General features: G+C 42.0%; 1 protein-coding gene across 3 annotated transcripts in view; it reads left to right on the plus strand.

The window, feature by feature from the left end:
* Positions 1 to 1,883: 1,883 nt before the first annotated feature.
* LOC311108620 (A-kinase anchor protein 7-like) overlaps positions 1,884 to 20,156 on the plus strand; it is a 49,109-nt gene continuing 30,836 nt past the window's right edge. For 2 of the 3 annotated variants that reach the window (XM_084151285.1, XM_084151286.1), the window contains exons 1-8: positions 1,904 to 2,171; positions 2,414 to 2,591; positions 3,979 to 4,119; positions 4,790 to 4,935; positions 5,132 to 5,268; positions 5,728 to 5,888; positions 9,494 to 9,606; positions 10,518 to 10,665. In XM_084151285.1, the coding sequence (XP_084007411.1) occupies positions 2,157 to 2,171; positions 2,414 to 2,591; positions 3,979 to 4,119; positions 4,790 to 4,935; positions 5,132 to 5,268; positions 5,728 to 5,888; positions 9,494 to 9,606; positions 10,518 to 10,665 (1,039 nt within the window). In that variant the 5' untranslated portion in view covers positions 1,904 to 2,156. Of the gene's footprint in view, positions 2,172 to 2,408; positions 2,592 to 3,978; positions 4,120 to 4,789; positions 4,936 to 5,131; positions 5,269 to 5,727; positions 5,889 to 9,493; positions 9,607 to 10,517; positions 10,666 to 20,156 lie in introns of all 3 variants that reach the window. The other variant, XM_084151287.1, reaches the window with a different exon arrangement.

The raw sequence follows: 20,156 nt of genomic DNA on the forward strand, positions 1-20,156 counted from the left end.
TAAAACCTTGAAATCAGCCCTTGCCTTAACAGGAAGCCAGTGTAGGGAAGCTAGCACTGGAGTAATATGATCAAATTTCTTGGTTCTAGTCAGGATTCTAGCAGCCGTATTTAGCACTAACTGAAGTTTATTTAGTGCTTTATCCGGGTAGCCGGAAAATAGAGCATTGCAGTAGTCTAACCTAGAAGTAACAAATGCATGGATTAATTTTTCTGCATCATTTTTGGACAGAAAATTTCTGATTTTTGCAATGTTACGTAGATGGAAAAAAGCTGTCCTTGAAACAGTCTTGATATGTTCGTCAAAAGAGAGATCAGGGTCAAGAGTAACGCCTAGGTCCTTCACAGTTTTATTTGAGACGACTTTACAACCATCAAGATTAATTGTCAGATTTAACAGAAGATCTCTTTGTTTCTTGGGACCTAGAACAAGCATCTCTGTTTTGTCCGAGTTTAAAAGTAAAAAGTTTTCAGCCATCCACTTCCTTATGTCTGAAACAATATTGTAATCACCTCACCCCATTATCGTTTAGCTATTGTACCAGTTAACAGAAACATTGAGTTTCAGTTTCAGTAACAAAGCACAGTGAAGGTTAGCCCTTGATCATGACTCTCAGTTCCATTACATTACACAGAGTCATTGGATGAAGGCGTCTTTTGTACGGCTTTTTTGTTAAGATCCCTGCTGCTCGGTCTGAACATTAACACGCATCTCTTGCGGTACGGTTTTGGAAGCATAAGGTCCTAATCTTTCATATCAGAGAGAAATCTATTACAAAAAACAAAACGTTAAATTGATACACAACTTTATAGGGTTAGTGTTCCCACAAGGTCACATCTCCATGTTACATCACGTGTTTACAGAAGACAGCTGCATGAACTGTTATCACCTATCTAGCATGCTCCGAACACATGTATTGTTTGTAATGGACGAAGGCTGCCAGAAACGTGTTGTCACTGGAAAAAACGATCTCGGCTGCAACAGTGATAAAGCCGGTTAAAACCAATGATTTATATATACACTAGATGACTACAGGGGGGTGCTGGTTTCAAGCCACTGCGCCTCCATCTTGGCACTCCCTCACCGTTGTAAAAAAAAAAAAAGCTATAGAAATGCATTTACTAATGTCTACATTTGTTTTTGACACGTTTATTCTATTACAGACACCTTAATGCATACTTTTAAATTATATTATGTGAGCTAAACATACACATTTAAAATAAAAATAAAATATAGAAAAACATTTTACATTATACTTTTTTGAAAGTGCTAATGTTACTGTCCCCACTACAACAACATCTTTGTCCTTCAAACATTTAAATGAAATACTGTAGAATTCCCTTCATTCCTATGGAGGACTGCTTTTCTGAGGAGTGCCAATGTGGCCAACTTGTGGCTTCAAAGCCAATACATAGCATTAGCATTCCAGGGTTTCTATAAATCTTTGTTTAAAACTGTACAGTAAGTGTGCATTTTGCATTTGTGAAAGTATTTTGACGTGATATGAAAGTAGTGGGCTTTATATTTATAGAACCGTATCGCAATTGAGAATCGAATCACGTTTAGATTGAGTATTAAAGTACTTGGACCTTAATAAGCAGTAACGGTAATATTAGGCTCCCTACGAGTATTGAGCTAAGTGAAGGTTCCTACTCAACATCACTATATCTGTATTAGGACATTTTTATATATTCTGAAGAGTGAACAGCTAGCTAATTTAATACCCGTTTACAGACAAATAAATAGAAAAGGTGACACGTTGCCATGATTGTCCAAAACTGTAACAATGAGCACGAGAATGTCATAATATACCTAGCATACATATCATGACCACTGTAACGTTTGTTTTTGTCATAAGCGTATGTAATTTGATCATTTGGAGTATCCGTAGTCCTGTGTTTACATGTGTAGTGAGCCATATTCGCTTGCTAGCTAGGAGTAAGCAAACATTTTGCAGGTTTGCGGCAAAAACCACCATTTCACTTTATGCGGAAAATAAATGGACATTTATTTTTCTTCTCTACAAAGCCAGCTAGCCTTTCTGTGTGCTAGCGACGTCACTAGCTAACTTGAATTACAGTATACTTATTCCAACAGGCGGCAGGAGCTAGCTAGCTAAAGGTAGCTAGCTAGCGAGTACTAAAAGACTGAATCCCATGTCCAGGTCACACGTGAGTAACCTGTCCTTACTCCAAATGCTATGTAACTAGCTAACGTTAGCTGGTTAGTCTCGTTTAGGTTGTCATGCTCAGACTTCACTTCTTAAATTCATTTAGAGGGATTTGCCTGCTTCAAATAATGCTTACAGTCAGAGAACAACAACAATGTGCAAACTGCACGAAGTCCCACGCTGAATTTGACAAAGGAAGCTAATCAAAACAGTTTAAACTTTTCTGTATTACCTCAAGGTCAGGTAAACTTATTTGGAGTACAGCCGGTCACTGGGACTGATTATGCTGTCGAGCTCGAGACGAGCAGCATGGAACTTGACAACGACCTCTTGCTGTCACCTGCACATGATCCATCGACTGCTATAGTTGCTGCTGAGGAGAGTCACTTGCATTGCAATGTGAACGAACTCATCGCCCCTGGTAAGAAATATAAATCTATTATCATCACTGAAATACGCTGAATGAGTGGAACCTGGCGTCTTTGATTCCAAAGTTTGAGGGTGGGGTGGGGTTACAGATTTTCATTGACCCTGTGTAAAACAGCATCTATGTCTTACACATTGTCATCTGGAACAACGATTGAGGAAGTCGACTAAACCATTCCATTGTTTCTGCAACTACCTTCCCCTAACAAGTAATGTTTGAAATGTGTTCTACCCTCTTGTGGCTTTGAGACTAGTGACATTTTAAGTAGTCCAACCTCAATGGAAAATTTAAAGACTTAACTTCACCAGCTACTCGCTGTTTATTATCTATGCATAGTCACTTTACCCCTACCTATATGTACAAATTACCTCGACTAACCTGTACCCCTGCACATTGACTCGGTACCGGTACCCCCTGTATATAGCCTCATTATTGTTATCTGTAAGTCGCTCTGGATAAGAGCGTCTGCTAAATGACCAATTATTTATTTATTATTTATTTTATTGTGTTACTTGTTTAATTTTTTTTACTTTAGTTTATTTAGTAAATATTTTCTTAACTCTATTTTCTTAAAACTGCATTGTTGGTTAAGGGCTTGTAAGTAAGTATTTCACGGTAAGGTCTACACCTGTTGTATTCGGCGCATGTGACAAATAACATTTGATTTGATTTGAAATAGAAAACTATTATTAGAGAATTGTGAGAACATACTCTTCTCACTGTAACATCAAAGGGAAAGTGCATCCCACAGTCATTTATTGGATGACATGCTGCACAAACAGATAGAGCCCCCCTTTTTTTCATCCAAGTACATTATATTGTTATGTACTGTCTTGGTGGTGGCCAGTGTCATGGCTTAATATCAGAAGTTCCAGTATCATCACTCTCACACTGCATCACAAGATGTCTGGCCTAGCATACTGTTTGCATGCTTGTTGTTGTCAAAGCAGAACAGTGGATGGGGTGGAGTCACACCACAGGAGGTTGGTGGCACCTTAATTGGGGAGTACGAGCTCGTGTTAATGACTGGAGCGGGATCAGTGGAATGGTATCAAATACATCAAACACATGGTTTCCAGGTGTTAGATGCCATTCCATATGCTCCGTTCCGGACATTATTACGAGCCGTTCTCCCCTCAGCAGCCTCCTGTGAGTCACACACATAATCCATTCAGTCAGACCATAAATTTGACTATGAGCAGTTTTTGCTGTTGCTCAACTAGTTTTTAGGGATAGCTTGTGTTCACTAGCTTCAAACATTCATTACATTCACCCAGTATCCAGAGTCTTTGAGCGCTTTTGTTGGAAATTATGTCTGAGATATTTGGAGGATCTATCTTAGCCATTCACATGCTGTCATCATCTCCCCCATGTTCCTCAGAAAATGAAATAGTGAAGAGGATCAAGAAGAGACCCAAAAAGCCACATGGAAGGAAACAGAAGTCCAAGTCATCAGAATGCTCTGACAATCTTCTGTCAGAATTTCCATTCGCAAGTACAGCAATATGGAAGGACCTTGGCTGTAAGTAAACAGTTTATGCCATATTATTTATGCATTTAAATCTAGGCTAACTTAAATCAACATCTCCAGACTAATATAACATAGTTGTAACATACCTTCATAGAGAGGATTAGTTCAGTAGTTCCCATGGCAGGGCTCTACGCTGACCTTTTTTTACAAGGACCACCTGTGTGCCTAAGTTGAAAAATGTAGGTGCACACACAGAAATTTAGGAGCACAATTAAAATATTCAATATATTAAAGCTAGAATCCTTCATTTTTATAGGCTCACTGGTGCTCCTAAATTAAAAATCCAGTAAAATATTTAGGCGCATATGCGAGTGAAATGATCGCAATGTAGAGCCCTGCATAGTGTGACCAGTTGATGGTATCTTTCCATTTGAACTCCGGTCGAGTAGGAGAGCAGAAATGTCACTAGTGGCACCAACTCTGTAAGTCTATAATGACTGGTTATCTGTATTAGTTGCCAATTGATGCAAGGACCTTCCTTGTACCGCAGCTGCCCTTGAATTCAAATTTCCTCCAGCTGCCTAGTGGCGATGAATAATGCATTGTTGACTTGACTGGTGGTTGGTTTTACAGGAGGGCAGTCAAATCCAACTACAGAAGAACAGAATCACACGTTTGTCTCTTGTACAACACTAATATCATTGTGCTACATTTCCCCTAGTCACCAAGCCAGAGACCAATTTGAAGAAGAAGCGAAAGAGAGGTGAGAGTGGTCGGGTAGAAAGTGAGGAGGATACAGAGAAAAAGAAAAAGAAGACAACACAACGCCCAAACTACTTTGTTTCAATACCCATCACAAATCACAAGGTACAATTGTGTGATTTTTTTGGTTGAAAAGTCAATCTTATCCTCTTTTATTTGGGGGTATTTCTCCAAAAAGTTTCTCCATATGAACGCACTGATATTTAGAATACATTACTGCAGGTTTGACTTTAAATGTGATCACAAGGCAACTGTTGGAACTGAATGGCCAGAGAGTGAATGGCATGCTCTATTTGAGCAGATCAGTGAAGGTGTGGGGGCAGTGCAGGCCCTGGTGATGCAGAGGGACTCCAGACTCACAAGGGCTCTGGTGCCTGTGGGCAGTCTCCACATCACGCTGCTGGTGACCCACTTGGCCAGTCAAGAGGAAGTCAACTTGTGAGTGTCTGCAGCTGATCTCATCTATTTCAATCAGACAGCCACCCCCTGTTTATAGATAGCAGAAGCTGTATTCTGTCTGTTTCTATATCCTACACATTTGTAGAGATAATATTGATTAAAATATCATTTGTCCATAGATGAAAATATTCAGTGCAGTGTGTTATTTTCTGAAAACATACAGTAAAACACAATGTAGGCAGCCACTTCCACTTTTTTGAACCTCCATAGCCACTGAATATATAGGCCTAGTACTGTATCTCCCTATGATTAACACATGGCTACATATCTGACTGTGTAGACATCCCAGGAAATTTATATTTGCATCACTAAATCCTGCAGGGGTAAATTATGTATTAGCTGAATGGCCAGTGTGTGACCATGGTGGTGAGAAGAGGATGAAGGGAGGATGTAGAGAGAGAGATGGAGAGGATCAGTGCTGTGCTGTGCTGACTGCAGGGCGGTGTGTGCAGTGGCCCAGATGAAGGCAGCGCTGCAGGACCTGCTGCGGGGGCGGGAGCTCATCCTGCCCTTCCACGGCATCGGACACTTCAGGAACGAGGTGGCGTTTGTAGCGCTGGCCCAGGGAGAGCACCTCGCCACACTGGACCAGATCGCAGGTGGGTGCTACTGCTAGTCGGCTACTGCTCCCCCACCCAACCCCCCTCTCCTTACTCTCCCTCTTCCCATCCTCCTCCCCCTGCTTTTCTCCCCTGTGTGCGGAATCTTTGACGTCTCTCACTGTGCCTTTCTAGCTGTATGTTAATCGTATATGGATGTGAGCTGGGCTGCCAATTTAGGATAAAGCTGTTATGTATGAGTATTTCCAAGGGTCAGTACTATATTCATAAAATAATATTTAAAGCTGCAATATCAAAATCAAATCAATCTTTATTTATTCAGCACATTTCAGACATGGAAAGCAACGTAATGTGCTTCACAGGAAAAAACTGAAATATTTACTACACATCAAACATACGAGGATAAACTAAAGGATAACAATAAAAACTGAACGACTAAAAAGCACCCTATGGAAAAGCAAAGCAAAAAAGGTGTGTTTTTAAGATCTCTTTTTTAAATATGTCCACGGTTTCAGCCCCTCTCAGGTTCCCTGGCAGGCTATTCCAGAGAATGCGGGCATAATTACTGAAGGCTGCATCTCTATGCCTCTTGGTCCGAGGCTTTGGGATAGTTAAAAGGACAATGCCAGAGGACCTGAGAGACCTACTGGGTAGATAACTTAACTTTAAAAGCATGTCTGACACATGTTACGGTGCACAATCGTGGATTGATTTAAAAACCAATAGAAGAATCTTAAAATTAATTCTAAAACTCACAAGCAGCCAGTACAGAGAACTTAAAACCAGTGTAATGTGTGCTCTCTGTCTGGTCAATAGCCGTGCTGCAGCATTCTGTATGTTTTGCAGTTGACCAATGGCTTTCTTGGGTAGACCAGACAGGAGAGCATTACAATAGTCAAGCCTGCTTGTAATAAAAGCATGGATGAGTCTCTCTGTATCAGCCTGAGAGAGAAACGGCGTTAGTAATAAGTTATTTTGGTCACATTCCTAATGTGTGATTTGGAATTTAGTTCAGAATCTAAAATAACACCTAGGTTTTTTACCTAGTGTTTTATCTTTATTGCCTGTGAATTAAAATGTGCGGCCATATTCTCTCTCTGTGCTTTGGCTCCAACAGTAAGTACCTCGGTCTTGTCTTGATTTAGCTGGAGGAATTTGAGCCATCCAAGTATTTACAGTGCCTTCGGAAAGTATTCAGACCCCTTGACTTTTTCCACATTTTGTTTTCGTTACAGCCTTATTCTAAAATGGATAAAAAATTATACAAAACTCAGCAATCTACACAAAATACCCCATAATGACAAAGTAAAAACAGGTTTTTAGAAATGTTTTCATATTTATTAAAAATAAAAAACAGAGATTCCTTATTTACAAAAGTATTCAGACCATTTGCTATGAGAATCGAAATTGATCTCCGGTGCATCCTGTTTCCATTAATCATCCTTGATGTTTCTACAACTTGATTGGAGTTCACCTGTGGTACATTCAATTGATTGGACATGATTTGGAAAGGCACACACCTGTCTATATAAGGTCCCACAGTTGACAGTGCATGTCAGAGCAAAAACCAAGCCATGAGGTCAAAATAATTGTCCGTAGAGCTCCGAGACAGGATTGTGTTGAGGCACAGATCTGGGGAAGGATACCAAAACATTTCTGCAGCATTGAAGGTCCCCAAGAACACAGTGGCCTCCATCATTCTTAAATGGAAGAAGTTTGGAACAACCAAGACTCTTCCTAGAGCTGGCCACCCGGCCAAACTGAGCAATCGGGGGAGAAGGGCCTTGGTCAGGGAGGTGACCAAGAGCCCGATGGTCACTCTGACAGAGCTCTAGAGTTCATCTGTGGAGATGGGAGAACCTTCCAGAAGGACAACCATCTCTGCAGCACTCCACCAATCAGGCCTTTATGGTAGAATGGCCAGACGGAAGCAACTCCTCAATAAAATGCACATGACAGGCCGCTTGGAGTTTGCCAAAAGGCACCTAAAGACTCTCAGACCATGAGAAACAAGATTATCTTGTCTGATGAAACCTAGATTGAACTCTTTGGCCTGAATGCCAAGCGTCACGTCTGGAGGAAACCTGGCACCATCCCGATGGTGGCGGCATCATGCTGTGGGGATGTTTTTCAGCAGCAGGGACTGGGAGACTAGTCAGGATCAAGGGAAAGATGAACGGCGCAAAGTACAGAAGATCCTTGATGAAAACTTGCTCCAGAGCGCTCAGGACCTAAGACTGGGGCGAAGGTTCACCTTCCAACAGAACAATAACCCTAAGCACACAGCCAAGACAACGCAGGAGTGGCTTCGGGAAAAGTCTCAATGTCCTTGAGTGGCCCAGCCAGAGTCCGAACTTGAACCCGATCGAACATCTCTGGAGAGACCTGAAAATAGCTGTGCAGCAACGCTCCCCATCCAACCTGACAGAGCTTGAGAGGATCTGCAGAGAAGAATGGGAGAAACTCCCCAAATACAGGTGTGGTAAGCTTGTAGCGTCTTACCCAAGAAGACTTGTGGCTGTAATCGCTGCCAAAGGTGCTTCAACAAAGTACTGAGTAAAGGGTCTGAATACTTATGTAAATGTGATATTTCAGTTTTTAAACATTTCAACAAACCTATTTTTGCTTTGTCATTATGTGGTATTGTGTGTAGATTGATGAGGGGAAAAATCAATTTAATCCATTTTAGAATAAGGCTGTAACGTAACAAAATGTGGAAAAAGGGGTCTGAATACATTCCGAATGCACGGTAAATCACTAATACAGTGTAATATTTTATCCGTGGAGCTAAAATCAATGCTGTGCTTTCTGATAACGCTGCCAAGGGGTAACATATATAAACTGAACAGTACCGGGCACAAAATCGAACCTTGTGGAACTCCACATGTGATATGTATTTTCTCTGAGTTATGTTCACCAAGAGTGACAAAAAACTCTCGACCGGTTAAATAGGTCCTAAACAAATTTAGAACTGGACCGGAGAATATGTAACTTTTTGGGCAATCTGATCAAATTCACATAGAAATGTGTTTTTATAGATCTGTTATTCTCATTGAAAGCAAGTCTCTAAGAAGCGGTAGATGTGTTCTATGTGCACTATTTCTATGCTTCTATGTATCGTCTTTTACTTAAGGTTTTGTACACCAGCTTCAAACAGCTGAAAATACAATATTTGTGGTTATGGAAAATATTTTTCACAGCGGTTTAGATGGTATAATGATTCTCTACACTCTACTTGCTTCTTTTGTCACATAAACTGAAATTAGACAAACTAGTCGAATTTTAGCAACCAGGAAATGGATTTCTGCGTTATAGTGCATCTTTAATATGTTGCTTTTTTCTCGCTTTATCAAAATCTGATATCTTGGTATTATTTTGTACTTTTTAGATATTACAAGTTGTTTTCAATGAAGCTGTGCTTTTTAGATGGAGAAAGCTTCCCTAAATAGAGACACTAACAGGTTATCAGCTGCTGTCCTGTACTGCCCATTCTTATACCCCCTGCCCTCTCCTCCTTTTGATTATCTCCTTGTCTTACACCATCCTGTGCTGAAGTTGCTCTCTCCCTCTTGGTCCTGCACTACAAATAGATCTGCTGTTGTTTTTCCCATCACCCTCTCTCTGTCTCTGGTCATTATCTCCAGGGCTTGTGAGGAAAATGTTTGAGGAGAAAGGCCTCTCATCTGGCAACAGCAAAGCCTTCAAGCCCCACCTTACCTTCATGAAGCTGTCCAAAGCTCCTAAGCTACACAGTCAGGTGAGCCTCATCACTCCTGCTGGAATGGCATGTATGGAGAGAAGAACACAGCTGTGTGGAGGTCTAGCGTAGCTTCACTGTCCCTTCAGACTGGCAACCTTCTCTGCCTTTGAGGGATACCTTATTTGGTTGTGTAGGTAAAATGATGTTAGTGGTTCAGAGAATATTAAGGCTGAGTCATTCAAAGCCAAGTGATATCAATTTAGAGTCGAGACATCTTGATTTACTCACATCGATTTAAATGAATGTTAATGGATTTCTACAGTCTACGAAGCAAGACCAAAGTCCTTATGATAATGTCATTGATTATAATAATGTGTAGATTATCAAGAAATAAGTCAAGAAATCAAGAAATGTGCATGATCATTCAGTGACTTGGGAATGAAAATCACTAGTTGTGGAGTGTATAAACTATAATAATACATGACAAGGCAATGCTTTGATACTGTCTTTAGTCTACGTCTCTTTCCCGTGGAAGGAAGAAGGCCCTTTTGATCAAATTGTGAACAATGATGTTCACTCGGAGGGAGTGTGTTTGTAGATGTCCACTCTGTGTGACATGTTTACTGTCCTGGCTGAGTGAATGATGGTGGTGGCAGTAGATATTAGTAGATGTACAGTGGTCTGGTCTGGTAAGGGGGAGGAGGGATGAGGAGGATTTGTCCTGGGGGGTTGCAGGGGAAGATAGGAGCCCCCTGCTTGATCTGTTTGTTGGCGGTGGACGACACATTTCCTGCTGGGGTTATCGTTCCCACCAGACAACAGGCAGCCTAGAGAGTACTGTGTTCCTCTGGTGTGGGGGAGGGGTGTTACTGTGTGGGGTTAGGGTGGATGGGTGTGTTCAGGAACATCCATATCTGGTCAGACGTGACATTGTGCACGTCCCCATGTCTGTCTGTGTTGTCTCCCAGGGTTTAAAGAAGCTGGACCCGGAGCTGTACTCTGACTACGTTCGAAACCACTTTGGAGACGAGAGGGTGTTCAGACTGGACCTCTGCTCAATGTTGAAGAAAAAGACCCCAGATGGATACTACCACCGTGAGGCCTCCGTCACTTTTGGTGAGTAGACACCATGAGGCAGACTTGAAAAAATGATTGTGACTGAAACCTCATCTGCTGTCAGCATTATTTACATAATTTAGAATTCAAAGCGATGAAAACAAAACGTTTTTCTCTTCAGACCTACTGTACTGTACAACTTCAATATCACATGAATTATGCACATAACTTGATTTACTCCAAAACTTGGGAGGTAAACTGACCCTGAGGGAAAGTCAAAATATAATAATATAGACTAACGGTGAGTACAGTGGGGATTTTCTTACTGGGATTTAATATTTATCCTAGAAAAGTTTATGTAGCAAGGGATGTTATTGTGTTTTAGCCTAGATTCTATTTGCAAACTGCCCCTTGGATGTTACTGAATGGAATTATAGCGGGTTGCTGTGTTTATAGTTTGACCAGCAGAGGGAGTTTATCATCCTTTTTGTTTTAGGGATTGTCTGTGAAGGCATTGCATTTCCTCTACATCATCTGGTCAACTCTTTACCCAGGGACTAACATTAGGAGGTTTAAGATCCTTGTTGTACAGACCTGCCTTGATATTCCTCAGGTTTGTTCTGACAATCAATAGACACTCATAATCAATAGACACTCCTAATTGGTGGGGATTGTGTGTTGAGTCTTCCTGTCTGAGTGGCTTTTAGTGCTTGTTTTATTTTATTTTATTTTGTTCAGATTTCCTGCTTGCTTTCTTCTCTCGATGAATACATTATTTGAGGATGATGTTCTCCTCTGGGAACACAAGTATCCTTGTCAGCCATTCACTTTCATGTACTATTTTTAACTGAGTAAACTACAGAACAGACCTTTTCCAAATCAGCCTAATTGTTTGGAAGCCCATTAATATGTTTACTTTTTGCCTCCATCAATATATGCACATTTTGGTTTGTGTTCTTCTAAGCCACTAAAACAAGCTTGGCAAAAGTAAAATGCACCCGCAGTGAGGGAGATATTGGCAGTGTGAGATCAGCTTAAGGCTGGGAAATTATTAGCCAGTACACTTGAGAGCTGAAGTGTTGAGAAGAGGAAAGAAGCGTTGTGGGAACAGGGCAGCCTAATTAATGTGCACTGCCTGTCTCCACTGTGCTCTCCTCTGGCTGTGTGTGTTGTTGTGTGTGTGTTTAGTCTGCAAGGGAAGCTTTTTAAGACAAACAGAAACAAGTTAATTTTGCTTCAGATGGCTGTCAAACAACCTTGTGAAATTGGTTGTACTGGGAATTAAGTTGTTCATCCCACTGGGCAGACGTCAATTCATCGTCTTTTCCACGTTGGTTCAACGTACATTTATTGAAACAACGTTGATTCAACCAGTGTGTGCCCAGTGGAATGTGTATATAGTGTCGACAAGTGAAAAGAAGGTGGTTGGGCTAAGCCTAGACCTTGTTCATCATCTGTAATTAGTTAGTCCACAGAGCTTTTGGTTGGTCTATATGACTAACATGGAAACGTTTAAAGCATCAGGTTGAGAGCAACATGGCTCCAATTGAAATGTGATGTTAATTAGCCTGGCACTCAGGGTAGGTCTGGAAGGACTCCAACTGGATCAGGAAACTGTCAGCTGCAGGCAGGCTATAAAGTGGAAGGGTGTTGATTCAGGAGGATGTGTAAGAAGGATGTGTTTGATATACATGACAGAAATAGAACTCACCCAACGCTCAGCTCCATGGCCAATTTCTCATTTGAAAACAATATGTAAACACACACACAATTAAAATATGACTGTGATATTATGATTAAGATAGAATTGGGATTGGAGTGCACATAAACACTGGTGTGAGTTGACGAGTCCATATATAGTATATTCTTCTCTGGTCTCTGTCAGCTGTCACTGGGCTCATGATGAAGGCTATGGTTGGGCAGTAGTGCCAGGCCAGCTAGGCAAGCTCTCCAGGACTTGCCCACTAGATGTGTGTAGTTGGCAGCAGGCAGGTCGGGAGTCCCTCCCCAGCCCTCTGTGATCTCGACTAGCTGCTCCCAGTACTGCCCTAGGTCCTGTGTATGTGTGATGCTGTGAGGACTGTGGGCCACTGAGCTGGCTTGTGATGGGATGGCCCCACTCCCCTCCCCTGACTGAGTCACACTGTCACACTGTGGTGTCACAGACAGGACACAGCACACTGAGGGTTCCCTCTCACTCACCTCACACAAGCAGCCAGCTGTGAAGCCCATGTCAAGGAGCCGACACCACGGCTCAGTTTCAGAAACACTGTTGCCATACTCACCCTGTAAGGTTGGGCAAGAGGTTAACCCATGTGTGTGTGAGACTTAGATTTGATAGTGTTACTGGGTTGTGAATACGAGTCTCAGTTTTGTTCCAACCTCCAAGGATGCTGCAGGCTGGTTCCTCTCATATTATGGATTATACGCTATTCATAAATCACTCTGCTCTTTAATAATTTTAGGGTGGCTGATTGGGGGGGGGGGGGGGGGGGGGGGGTTGTTGTGTCGTATTCTCACAACTTCAGTTGAAGGATCTACAGTGAGGGAAAATAGTATTTGATCCCCTGCTGATTTTGTACGTTTGCCCACTGACAAAGAAATGATCAGTCTATAATTTTAATGGTAGGTTTATTTGAACAGTGAGAGACAGAATAACAACAAAAAAATCCAGAAAAACGCATGTCAACAATGTTATAAATTGATTTGCTTTTTAATGAGGGAAATAAGTATTTGACCCCTCTGCAAAATATGACTTAGTACTTGGTGGCAAAACCCTTGTTGGCAATCAGAGGTCAGACGTTTCTTGTAGTTGGCCACCAGGTTTGCACACATCTCAGGAGGGATTTTGTCCCACTCCTCTTTGCAGATCTTCTCCAAGTCATTAAGGTTTCGAGGCTGACGTTTGGCAACTCGAACCTTCAGCTCCCTCCACAGATTTTCTATGGGATTAAGGTCTGGAGACTGGCTAGGCCACTCCAGGACCTTAATGTGCTTCTTCTTGAGCCACTCCTTTGTTGCCTTGGCTGTGTGTTTTGGGTCATTGTCATGCTGGAATACCCATCCACGTCCCATTTTCAATGCCCTGGCTGAGGGAAGGAGGTTCTCACCCAAGATTTGACGGTACATGGCCCCGTCCATCGTCCCTTTGATGCGGTGAAGTTGTCCTGTCTCCTTAGCAGAAAAACACCCCGAAAGCATAATGTTTCCACCTCCATATTTGACGGTGGGGATTGTGTTCTTGGGGTCATAGGCAGCATTCCTCCTCCCCCAAACACGGCGAGTTGAGTTGATGTCAAAGAGCTCCATTTTGGTCTCATCTGACCACAAAATGTTCGCCCAGTTTTGGGTCTTGGCCATGGTGGAGAGTTTGGAATCTGATTGATTGATTGCTTGATTGATAGGAGTGTGCTCCTAATCTCAGCTCGTTACCTGTATAAAAGACACCTGCGAGCCAGAAATCTTTCTGATTGAGAGGGGGTCAAATACTTATTTCTCTCATTAAAATGCAAATCAATTTATAACATTTTTGACATGCGTTTTTCTGGATTTTTTTGTTGTTATTCTGTCTCTCACTGTTCAAATAAACCTACCATTAAAATTATAGACTGATCATTTCTTTTGTCAGTGTGCAGACGTACAAAATCAGCAGGGGATCAAATACCTTTTTCCCTCACTGTACAATCACGCCTGACAAGGCCAATGAAATCGGCGTCTCGCTGGAAGCCCCACCTTCCACAGGTGATAAGCGTGAGGCTCGGATTCATTCTTTCATCTCGGTATGAACAGGAACAATTTACGCTTGCCTCTTCCCAGACTTGTTGATGAAGCGATCTGGTCCTATGTGGACTTTGGAGACCGGGCTAGCTAAACGAGCGCTGCATAGCATGCTAGCCAGGTTGGCTAACTTGCAGAGGCGAGCTAGCTCTTACTAGCTATTCCTGCCTCCCTACGGTGAAGTTGCTGGGGTAGCTCTTTTGTTTAGAATACGTAGTGTTAACTCGCTTGGTTATTCTAAACGGACCTTGCTGATGTCAAAGAGGCTAGCTAGCCTAGCTTATGCTAAAAAGCGTCCTGGCTAACGTTGGCTAGCATGCTTAACTTCTGGCAAGTAAAACTTACTAGCTTTCCCCTGGTGTTCCCCTAGAGTTGTAGGGAATGAAGAAAACAAGGTTTGCGTTTACCTCCGATGAAGAAGCAGCAATTATTTAGATATGTAACATTCAAAATACAGAAATCATCCCTGTATGATGCATTTTGAATCATATTATGCTGTGTTTTGCATCACACTGGGGAGCCAGGCCCAGCCAATCAGAATTAGTTTTCCCACACAAAAGGGCATTATTAAAGACAGAAATACTCCTCAGATGTCTCAAGTTTTGAGGGAGCATGCAATTGGCATGCTGACTGCTGGAATGTCCACCAGAGCTATTGCCAGAGAATTGAATGTTCATTTCACTACCATGAGCTGATGAAACTGTGGGTTTGCACAACTGTCAGAAACTGCCTCAGGGAAGCTCATCTGTGTACTCATCGTCCTCACCAGGGTCTTGACCTGACTGCAGTTCGGCGTCATAACCGACTTCGATGGCCACTGGCACGGTGGAAAAGTGTGCTTTTCACGGATGAATCCCGGTTTCAACTGTACCGGGCAGATGGCATCGTGTAGGCGAGCTGTTTGCTGATGTCAACATAGTGATCGGAGTGCCCCATGGTGGCAGTGGGGTTATGGTATGGGCAGGCAAAGCTACGGACAACGAAAACAATTGCATTTTACCGGTGGCAATTTGAATGCACAGAGATACCGTGACGAGATCCTGAGGCCCATTGTCGTGCCATTCATCCGCCGCCATCACCTCTTTTCGCAAGGATCTGTACACAATGGATGCTGAAAATGTCCTAGTTCTCCCATGGCCTGCATACTCAGACATGTCACCCACTAAGCACATTTGAGATTCTCTGGATTGATGTGTACGACAGCGTGTTCCAGTTCCAACCAATATACAGCAACTTCGCACAGCCATTGAAGAGGAGTGGGACAACATTCCACAGGCCACAATCAGCAGCCTGATCAACTCTATGCGAAGGACATGTGTTGCACTGCATGTGGGAAATGGTGGTCACACCAGAAACCGACTGCTTTTCTGAACCACGCCCCTACCTTTTTTTAAGGTATCTGTGACCAACAGATGCATATCTGTATTCCCAGTCATGTGTAATCCATAGATTATTTCAATTGACTGATTTCCTTTTATGAACTTGTTGCATTTATATTTTTGTTCAGTGTATTATCCAGGCTCTGTCGTAGCCGGCCGTGACCGGGAGACCCATGTGGCGGCGCACAATTGGCCCAGCGTCGTCCAGGGTAGGGGAGGGAATGGCCGGCAGGGATGTAGCTCAGTTGGTAGAGCATGGCGTTTGCAATGCCAGGGTTGTGGGTTCAATTCCCACGGGGGGACAGTATTAAAATATATATATATATATATATATATAAATAATGTATGTACTCACTAACTGTAAGTCGCTCTGGATAAGAGCATCTGCTAAATGACTAAAATGTAAATGTTATATACTATTGATTCCACTACCCACTTTATATATGTAAATACAGTGTAATACAGTCCATTATTACTATCTACTGTATACTTCTTCTTTTACCTCGTATTTTTTACTTGACTCTTTCATTGTTGTTATTGATTAATGTACTGTATTGTTGAGGGAGCTAGCACATAAGCATTTTGCTGCACCTTTTACACCTGCTGTAGTCTGTGTATGTGACAAATACATTTGATTTTGTCAGCAGACTAGCAGTAGGGAGGTAGGTAGTGTGGGTGAACGTGGCGAGAGGAGCGTGCTACTCCTATGTCTAGGATATAAAGAATGTTTTCATCGCATACAATAGGCCTATTTGACAGTCCTCTTACTCAAGTTGGAGGCATCATTACATTATATTTGTTCAAATAAGCACTGTGTGTGTGTTGATATATTGTTGTAATATTATTACAGTGGGGAAAAAAAGTATTTAGTCAGCCACCAATTGTGCAAGTTCTCCCACTTAAAAAGATGAGAGAGGCCTGTAATTCATCATAGGTACACGTCAACTATGACAGACAAAATGAGAAAAAAAAAATCCAGAAAATCACATTGTAGGATCTTTAATGAATTTATTTGCAAATTATGGTGGAAAATAAGTATTTGGTCAATAACAAAAGTTTCTCAATACTTTGTTATATACCCTTTGCTGGCAATGACACAGGTCAAACGTTTTCTGTAAGTCTTCACAAGGTTTTCACACACTGTTGCTGGTATTTTGGCCCATTCCTCCATGCAGATCTCCTCTAGAGCAGTGATGTTTTGGGGCTGTCGCTGGGCAACACAGACTTTCAACTCCCTCCAAAGATTTTCTATGGGGTTGAGATCTGGAGACTGGCTAGGCCACTCCAGGACCTTGAAATGCTTCTTACGAAGCCACTCCTTCGTTGCCCGGGCGGTGTGTTTGGGATCATTGTCATACTGAAAGACCCAGCCACATTTCATCTTCAATGCCCTTGCTGATGGAAGGAGGTTTTCACTCAAAATCTCACGATACATGGCCCCATTCATTCTTTCCTTTACACGGATCAGTCGTCCTGGTCCCTTTGCAGAAAAACAGCCCCAAAGCATGATGTTTCCACCCCCATGATTCACAGTAGGTATGGTGGTCTTTGGATGCAACTCAGCATTCTTTGTCCTCCAAACACGACGAGTTGAGTTTTTACCAAAAAGTTCTATTTTGGTTTCATCTGACCATATGACATTCTCCCAATCCTCTTCTGGATCATCCAAATGCACTCTAGCAAACTTCAGACGGGCCTGGACATGTACTGGCTTAAGCAGGGGGACACGTCTGGCACTGCAGGATTTGAGATTTTGAGTCAATGTGATTTTCTGGATTTCTTTTTCTCATTTTGTCTGTCATAGTTGACGTGTACCTATGATGAAAATTACAGGCCTCTCTCATCTTTTTAAGTGGGAGAACTTGCACAATTGGTGGCTGACTAAATACTTTTTTCCCCCACTGTATCTTTAGTGTGTATCTGCTTATCCTTCCGAAAGTATTCATACCACTTGACTTATTCCACATTTTGTTGTGTTAGAGCCCGAACACTACAGCCCAAAATGACAAAGTGAAAACATGTTAGATATTTTTGCAAATTGATTGAAAATGAAATACAGAAATATCTCATTTACATAAGTATTCACACCTGAGTCAATACTTTGTAAAATCATCTTTGGCAGCAATTACAGCTGTGACTCTTTCTGGGTAAGAGCTTTCCACACCTGGATTGTGTAACATTTGCCAATTATTATTTTCAAAATTCTTCAAGCTCTGTCAAATTGGTTGTTGATCGTTGCTAGACAACCATTTTCAGGTCTTGCAATTAAGCAGATTTAAGTCAACTGTAACTCGGCCATTCAGGAACATTCACTGTCTTCTTGGTAAGCAACTCCAGTGTAGATTTGGCCTTGTGTTTTAGGTTATTGTCCTGCTGAAAGGTGAATTAATCTCCCAGTGTCTGGTGGAAAGGAGACTGAACCAGGGTTTCCTCTAGGAATTTCTGTGCTTAGCTCCATTCTGTTTATTTTTTATCCTGAAAAACTCTCCCCAGTCCTTAACGATTACAAGCATACCCATAACATGATGCAGCCACCACTATGTTTGAAAATATAGAGAGTGGTACTCAGTAATGTGTTGCATTGAATTTGCCCCAAACATAACACTTTGTATTCAGGACATAAAGTTAGTTGCTTTGTCCCATTTTCTGCAGTATTCCTTTAGTGCCTTGTTGCAAACAGGATGAATGTTTTGGAATGTTTGTATTCTATACAGACTCCCTCCTTTTCACTCTGTCAATTAGGTTAGTATTGGGAAATAACTACAATGTTGTTGATCCATCCTCAGTTTTCTCCTTTCACAGCCATTAAACTCTGTTTTAAAGTCACCATTGGCCTCATGGTGAAATCCCTGAGTGGTTTCCTTCCTCTCCGGCAACTGAGTTATGAAGGACCCCTGTATCTTTGTAGTGACTGGGTGTATTGATACACCATCCAAAGTGTAATTAATAACTTCACCATGCTCAAAGGGATATTTAATGTCTGCTTTTTATTATTTTTACCCATCTACCAAAAGGTGCCCTTCTTTGCAAGGCATTGGAAAACCTCCCTGGTCTTTGTGGTTGAATATTAGTTTTAAATTCACTGCTCGACTGAGGGACCTTACAGATAATCATATGTGTGGGGTACAGCGATGAGGTAGTCATTAAAAAATAATGTTAAACACTATTATTGCACACAGAGTGAGTCCATGAACTTATTATGTGACTTGTTACAGGGTTGGAGAGCCCTGCACTAGAGACTCAGTATGTGTGTTCATCAAAAGAGTTGTCTGAACCAATATTAAGCTCTGTTCCTTTTAACTTTGCTCAGATTGTGGGTTGCCAGTGTGGGCCGTGGAGGCAGCGGTGTTGCTCAAAGGCAATCTGATATTTTAGAGGGCTCAGTCATGCTTACACAGTAATCTTATATTTGAGCGATGCCACTGTGTTCATATCTACCAGCTGCCTCTCTCTGTGGCCTTTTTAAATATTATGTTTATTAGGCCTATTTTATAGTACCATGTAGTGTAGATTACAGATCTTTAAAAATCTTTATTTTTACTGATGTTAGTTTAGTAAGTGTAGACCTGCTTAAGCAATCAGTATTTCTTTCTGGTTTTGAAGATGAAATAACCAATACTATCCATCCCCTAGCCCAGTGTTTCCCAATTCCAGTCCTCCAGTACCCCCAACGGCACACATTGTTATTGTAGTCCCGGACAAACTCACCTGATTCAACTCATTGAGGGCTTGGTGATGATGATTTTTTATTTTATTTTATATATATATAATAGTAATAATAATAAGCTGTGTGTGTGTGTGTGGACACCCCTTCAAATGAGTGGATTCGGCTATTTCAGTCACACCCGTTGCTGACAGGTGTATAAAATCGAGCACACAGCCATGCAATCTAGACAAACATTGGCAGTAGAATGGCCTTACTGAAGAACTCAGTGACTTTCAACGTGGCATCGTCATAGGATGCCACCTTTCCAACAAGTCCGTTCGTCAAATTTCTGCCGTTAGAGCATCCCCGGTCAACTGTAAGCCCTGTTATTGTGAAGTGGAAACGTCTAGGAGCAACAACGGCTCAGCCGCAAAGTGGTAGGCCACACAAGCTCACAGAACGGGACGGGCGAGTGCTGAAGCGCGTAGCGCGTTAAAATCGTCTGTCGTCGGTTGCAACACTCACTACCGAGTTCCAAACTGCCTCTGGAAGCAACGTCAGCACAATAACTGTTCATCAGGATCTTCGTGAAATGGGTTTCCATGCCTAAGATCACCATGCCAAGCATCAGCTGGAGTGGTGTAAAGCTCACCATCATTGGACTCTGGAGCAGTGGAAAAGCGTTCTCTGGAGTGATGAATCACGCTTCACCATCTGGCATCATGACAGAATCTGCATTTCGAGTCTTG

The sequence above is a fragment of the Coregonus lavaretus genome, assembly GCF_964263955.1.
Source record: "Coregonus lavaretus genome assembly, chromosome: 33".
NCBI classification, from domain to species: domain Eukaryota; kingdom Metazoa; phylum Chordata; class Actinopteri; order Salmoniformes; family Salmonidae; genus Coregonus; species Coregonus lavaretus.